We start from the raw sequence: 7,234 nt of genomic DNA, 5'->3' as shown, positions 1-7,234 counted from the left end.
GTTGCTAGTTTCTATGACTCAATCCTCCTATCTTAAAATCAGGATAACACGTAATTTAGAGTGTTGTTATGAGGATCAATTGAGATCATACACGTGAAAGCTTACATATGTGGTTCAACAAATGCTGTGGAGTAACAGATGAACTGCAGATCAATAGACGACAGACCTTAAAGGAACTAGGGCAGGAATTTTAGAAAGTAGTATAAGGACAGACCTTTGGGTTCCCTTTACCCCCCAGGAGACCCGGGGAGAGGGAGCGAAGCCATACCTTGTATTTCTTGGCCAGCACTTCCTCCTGACGGCTTGGCTGCATGTTCCCTCCTGATTCGTCGGGTCCCAGGCTGCGGATTCAGCGGGCTGCGGATTCAGCTCGCTCCGCCGCGCGGCGCCCGCCCACAGGGCCTCTGTGAACTCAGCTAAGTATGATGCTGAGGCCAGAGCGCGGCGTCCAGTGTCCTGGGCAACCCTATCAACTTCCGGTTTGAGGCAAGGCCGTGGTTGGCTAGAGGCCATATTTCCGCCACGTGACCCGGGCAGGCGTCCTGCGTATGCGAGGGCGCGCCTCCGCTGCCGGCTACACCCGGCGCGTTCAGAAGTTCTAGTCCTCGGCCCGGACTAGGGCCTCCTCCGGGGAGGTGGCGCCAGCCGAGACCGCCGGCTCTGGAGGCGCGGGGCCGGGGCAGGGCTTGGAGTTCTCGAGGCTCCTCTGAGAAGCCGGACGGCAGGAAGACCGCTGCTCGCGAGCCTCCAAGCTGGAGCTGGAACTGGAACCCTGTGGGGCCGGGGCCCAGGCTGCCGGGCAGCGGCTTTTCCCGGCCGAGGCCCCAGCGGAGAATGAGCCGGAGGCGGTGGCCGGCTCCCGGCGGAGCGGCCGGGCTGGGAGCATGTTGCGCTGGTTCATCACCGTCCTCCTGTGTGCCGCCTTCCTGGGGCTGGTGAGAGCCGGGGCTGGAACCCTCCCAGGCCGAGGCGTGAGCAGAAGTCCTGTAGAGAACGCGGCCTTCCGAGCTCCTGTCTCGTTTCCGCCGCTTGCAGACTGGGTGTCCTTGGGCTCCTTAATCTGCCGGGGCCTCAGTTTCATAATCTGAAAAATGGGCACAATTATAATCTTAGAGGGCTATTGTCAAGTGTGAAACCGATTTTCGTAAAATATTTTCCAGCACCAGCAAACCTTTCTACCTCTCCTCCGTGGGGTCGGGGGGATGCAAGAGGGGTTGCCAGGTTTATAGCCTACCCCGAAGCCCCCCCCGCCGCCTCCTGCGTTCACCCAACCCCCAAATTATTGCACAAAGTTGCTCTACTGGTTTTTTCTCTTCCTCGGCTGACCAAATTCACCCCTTATTTTTGCAGGTGGGGAAATAGACCCAGAGAGGGAAAGTGACTTTTTCGGACCACACAGCTGGTTAAGTGGTTGAGCCAGGAATAATGTCTCTTATTCTGCCTACAGTTTTATGTAAAACAAAATTTCAGGTCCTTCAGTGTTTTTCTAAGAACAAACTGCAAGGCTAGTTTGGCCTTTTGCCAACCCCTTTGGCCGCCCTGTGGTCACTTGTCTTAAATATTGGGATCCTGGGGAGTTGGGAGGGTGAGTCCTCTGAGCAGAGTCACTTGTGATCACTTAGTGTCTCTTCCTTTGAGCCACGCTTGATTCTTAGAGTATTTGTATTTGAAGAAACGTCACTGCAGATGATGTGCCAGGTCCTTTGAAGTGCTTTGCAGGCGGGAACTAATTTGGTTACAGCTGGGGCGCAGCCTTCCCTTCCTGTACTAGGCACTTACTCTGCACCTGTGCCCAAGCTTGCCCGTAGCTGGGGACTGCTCAGGCCTGGAGAGGGGCTACACCCAAGCGTTTAGAGCAAATTCGTGCAATTAGAATCACTTATTCTTGAAATGTAGACCGATTGGAAACATTTTTTGTGTGTCCAACGAATTTCCTGTGAAAGCCAACCGCAGCCCCTAATTTTTGCTGAAGTTACATGTCTTTGAGTAAAATTTTATTTTTAAAGTCATTGCATACACGCATATGTAATATTCTCTAAGAAAGCCTTACAGACAGTACTCCTGAGGCTTTGGTTTTCTTTGAAGAAAAATGTAGATTTAGAAACATTCAAATTGTTTATCTCTTACATGTTTTATATGTGTAATTCAGAGGAAGGACCCCATGTACATCCAGAAATATTGCTGTTTTAACAACATCAAAAAATGGGGATAATATTTTGATGGTTTGTTAACTTAAATTTTTAACCTCAAAATTCTGGTGTTATTTGTGCATGCAGTATATTTCAGACTATTCAAAACTATTTCATAAATTTTTTAATGTTACATTTTACTGTTAATACAAATACTGTCGTTTTTTTCTGGTATTGTTCAAAAAGGGAACAGAATTGCAGCAAAGAGCCAAAAGAATTAAAGAATTTTGTAAAAATCGAGAGTTGTCAAAACTAGAAAAGCACTAGGACTTGGCACACCAGAAATAGGAGTCTATAGCTCTACTAGTACTAGTATTTTCATTATGAATTTTACTGTGGGGCTTAATCTCCTACATTACATTGAAATCCGCTCCTCCCTTTTTAATACTGAAAAAAAGCTACCACCTAGATAGACATTATTTTAATGATTGTAAATGAAAACGTCTGTCTTTTTAAATTTTAGGGAATGAGTGTCGCTATACTGGGACCCACGTTTCAAGATTTGGCAACAAATGTGAACCGCAATATCAGCAGTCTTTCTCTGATTTTTGTGGGCCGTGCCTTTGGATATTTGGGTGGCTCTGTGATTGGTGTTCTTTTTGACAGTATGAATCATTTTCTTCTTTTGGGTAAGTAAACAACAATTTTCGCTTCTTTGTGACTTTCGAGGAATTTACAGTTTGTTTATAAATATGAAACATGCTGGCTTGCAGAATGGTTGACAACTTAAGGGTAGTGTTTAGGTATCCTCAGTGGAAGTCAGGTTTCCCTGGTGCCTGCTTTCATCTTGGCAGTTACTGGGAATCCGGTCTAAACCCCTCTGGGAATTTAGATTAGCCCTGGAGTGTGTTAGCGATCCTTAGCCTTCCCGACCTTCATTGTAGTTTAGGCACCACCACTGGATAACATACAAGTTGTCCAAAGAGCTCTGATTGTCGGGGTTTAGGGCAGATCTCCTGGGGCCATAGATCAGAATAAACTCCTTGAACCTCCCCAGATTAGACCCTGGACTGAGAATGAGGTGGGAGGGGATGGTGGGTGAAATGATGAAGGCTCAATTTTTGTCCCAGCTGCTCCATGTTAATGATTACCCCAGGCCTCTCTACCTCACTCTCAAAATAGATGGCAAAGCTTTTAACTTACTCTTTTTTTGGGTAAGTTGACATGTTTAAAGAAAATCTGGATTAATGTGATAAAACTGCTTTGGCCGTAAGGAGATAATTTACCATTGTTGATGAATGAGTAAATAATCTCTCTGATTTCCATAGTGTGTCGAAAGAATATGCTTCTTATATTTCCCTCCCTATTCTCCAAATTTGTTTAATACATTTCTACTATGAACTACTATAGTAATTGCATTTAATTTTTGTCTTTTTTATTTTTTACCTCATATCTAAACATCTCTTTAGGTTGTTAAATATGAAACATTTAAATGAATAATTTTTGAGCTCTGTTTTGCTATAAAACTTTGCCTTGTGGTATAATGTATGGTTTGATTATTAGTAGTACTAGAAATGTATTTATAGTAGAATAACATATTTCATAGTCCATAAAGATGATAAAAGCTTTTAAATGAAATAACTGTTAGTAGAAGCTAAACCTCTCATCTACTCATTATTACTCAATTTTAATTTGACCTGTTTTACATTTTTGGGAGTTTTTATGATGTTGCCTTGATCCATAACCCTTTCCCATAAATAGTGTTTTTTATAGCTGACTTTTACTTTTCTTCTCAGGGATGTCAACGTTCGCTACCACAATTGGTCTTTATCTTGTTCCATTTTGTAAGGCCGTGGTGTTACTGATTGTCATGATGTCCATCTTTGGTGTTTCAGTTGGCATCCTGGATACAGGTCAGTGAGCCCTTCATTGTCAACTCTGGGAGTAGGGACTTTCTACTAGAAAAAGTAGAGCATATGATATTAATTTGTCACTTGCAGTGTCCCCTAAAACGACACTGACCTACTGAGTTGGTCATGGGGTCTCCAGGTCAGAACCACTTTTCCAGCAACTACTCTTCTTGCCAAGTAGGGTGCACATTTTTGAGCAGCCAACCACAGAGTGAATTCAGAGTATTTTGTTCTTTGAGAGCTTGTTGATTTACAGGATCCAAACAGGGAAGGGGCCCCCATGTGGGTAATTACACTGCAGATGAGCAGGTTTTCATTTCGGGATAGAACTTTATCATTGTAATATGGCAGGAATTGATGGGTTAATAGAACAGACCAAGTTTGGAACCGTTATTTGGCTGAGGAAACATAGAAGCAGCTCTCCAATTTAAAATGCACTCTGCCTTTTGAACTAAGAGAAACCTGTGCTGTGTATTATTTCCCTTCTTTTCCTATTCTCTCAAAAGTTCCTGCCCTCCTGCAGGAGATCCTCTCCATGTATCTTCATATCTTTTAAAACCTACTAAATAACATATGTGACATTTGTTCACCCCTGAAGCCAACGTTCTCCCCCTCTTCCTGTTATTTGATAGGTTGGGGAAATATTTTTTTACTTGGGGCTTAATTTGGTTGTGAAATTACAGGATGGAATTGTGTGGAATTGTATGTTTATCTGCAAATATATTAAAAAGAAAGAGAGAAAACACAAGACTTGAGGCTTCTTGCCTTTCACCATGTAGATACATAGACAGTGTAACTGAGTGTGTTAGAAGGTGTCCGTGTTCCTTGTTTCCTGCAATGGGCACAGCAGAATCCTGTAATGTTCAGCTTCCTGAACATGTGTTTTGCATCTGCCATATACCTAAATAATTTTCTTCAAGTGGCTACCGATTGCAGGTACAGAAAAATTTGGTAATTTGGCCACTATCTGATGATAATATATATTTAAAATGTTTAAAAATAACTATATAAATATCCTTCCCTACCCCCACCCCTCCTATCCCTGGTATTAGAACTATATTATAAAAAGCCTTGGGCTAATGTACTTGGCTCTAGGAAATAGTGGTTTATTAGCTTGTAGAATCCCATTTGTGAGTGTGTGATGTTCCAGTGCTTAGAGTTCGCTGGTGGTATTGGTGAGTTAGAGTTTCTTAATCATCCAATTGACTTAGTTGCAACAGTTGATAACTTAGAATATTATAATCCTTGTTCCATGTAAAATAGACTCATCTATTTTGAACTTTTTTTTTTACTAAGTTACTATGATTAAATCATTCTCCCCATCTTTCATTGGTAGGTGGTAACGTCCTAATCTTGGCTATTTGGGGGGACAAAGGAGCCCCCCATATGCAGGCCTTACACTTCAGTTTTGCCTTGGGTGCCTTTTTGGCTCCCCTGCTGGCTAAATTGGCATTGGGCAGGATGGTGTCTGCTGAAAACCACACAGAGGCTGACTTTAACCATTCTGCCCTCAACCAGTCATCTGAAGCTGACTCAGAATCTCTACTTCGAATACCTGACAATATGAATTTACTGTGGGCTTACGCTGTTATCGGTACTTATATTTTTGTAGTTTCTCTCTTTTTTTTCGCTCTTTTTGTAAAGAAAAGCTCAAGGCAGGATAAAGCAAAAGTATCTACTCAGAGGTTTCGAAGAGCTAAATATCACAATGCCCTTCTTTGTCTCCTTTTTCTGTTCTTCTTTTTTTATGTTGGAGCCGAGGTAACATATGGCTCTTACGTTTTCTCCTTTGCAACCACCCATGCTGGCATGAAAGAAAGTGAAGTGGCTGGGTTGAACTCCATCTTCTGGGGGACCTTTGCAGCCTGCAGGGGTATGGCAATCTTTTTTGCTACATGTTTACAACCTGGAACCATGATTGTGTTGAGCAACATTGGCAGCCTGGCTTCATCTTTATTTCTGGTGCTTTTCGACAAGAGCCGAGTTTGTCTCTGGATAGCAACTTCAGTGTATGGCGCCTCAATGGCAACCACATTTCCCAGTGGTGTGTCTTGGATTGAGCAGTACACGACCATCCATGGGAAAGCTGCAGCATTTTTTGTAGTCGGTGCTGTCCTGGGAGAAATGGCTATTCCTGCAGTAATTGGAATTCTTCAAGGAAAATACCCTGATTTGCCTGTAGTTTTGTACACCTGTTTGGGGTCATCAGTAGCCACTGCTGTTTTATTTCCTGTGCTGTATAAATTAGCCACCTTGCCTATCAGTCGTCAGCATAAAGAACACAGTAAAAGAGAGGACCAGAAAGCTTTGCTCTCTAGCTCTGGGCTAAATGACTATGAAGAAGAGAATGAAGAAGAAGATGCAGAAAAATGGAATGAAATGGACTTTGAAGTGATCGAAATGAATGATACGATGAGGAATTCTGTAATAGAGACATCTAGATATATTTTGATGGAGCCCACAGCTGACGTCTCCAACCAATCCCACTCAAATGCGTTAATGTTTGAGTCCTCTCCAGTTAATATGGGCAAGTCCCCTGTGAATCACCTTGCAAGAAACCAGGACAAAAGGGACTAAGGGCTAGAGAAGATGAATTATTTACTGACTTCCCTGAAGAATCACCAGTTCTAAAGAGGCCAGTCAGAGCAAAGCATAACAGATTTTCAACAAGCTTTGGGGGCCAAAATTTGTAGGTCCAAGTATAGCAAATGCTAAAAGGTTTTGAAATGTTTTGTCATTCGCAGAGCCTTTCGTAAAGAACCAGTGATCTCATACAGCTGGATCCTGTTGTGAGGCTAGCGTTTGGTGGCATGTGGCTGATTAGGCAATATTTTCTGGTCTCAAGAGTGTGCAGAGAAGGCATTTGTTTTTGAGAAGTTGGGTGCCATTCAGATAGAATGAAACTGTTTAGTAGTTGAATTGGTTAGCTGAACAAATTATCCGTCGTCAGTATTCTGCCAGGGTAGTTGAGGAGAATCATTTCATAAAAGAGCATCTTTGAAAATGGACAGAGATTTTTACTGTTTCCCTCTGTAGTGTTGGACCAGCAAGTGCTAATTACTCATATGATTTCTGATTTCTGTGAAGAGAACACAGAACAGGCACAGACCTGGCTTCAGGCCTCCACTGCTGCTCACTAGTCTTCTGGCCCTGTACTCAGTCATTTAACTTATATAGGTCTCGTTTATCTCATCC

The 7,234-nt window shown here is 43.2% G+C and overlaps 1 protein-coding gene across 1 annotated transcript; it reads left to right on the top strand.

Annotated features, from left to right (window-relative positions):
• The first annotated feature begins 582 nt into the window (after positions 1-582).
• On the top strand, positions 583-6,957 carry MFSD4B (major facilitator superfamily domain containing 4B). Its single transcript, XM_032650689.1, is given in 5 exon segments — positions 583-935; positions 2,653-2,818; positions 3,926-4,042; positions 5,376-6,586; positions 6,588-6,957. Coding segments are annotated over 5 exon segments (1,581 nt in total). The 5' UTR covers positions 583-884; the 3' UTR covers positions 6,624-6,957.
• Positions 6,958-7,234: the final 277 nt, after the last annotated feature.

The sequence above is a fragment of the Phocoena sinus genome, chromosome 12 (assembly GCF_008692025.1).
Source record: "Phocoena sinus isolate mPhoSin1 chromosome 12, mPhoSin1.pri, whole genome shotgun sequence".
Taxonomy (NCBI): domain Eukaryota; kingdom Metazoa; phylum Chordata; class Mammalia; order Artiodactyla; family Phocoenidae; genus Phocoena; species Phocoena sinus.
The sequence above is the reverse complement of the archived record's forward strand: the minus strand, read 5'-3'. Positions and strand labels throughout refer to the sequence as shown.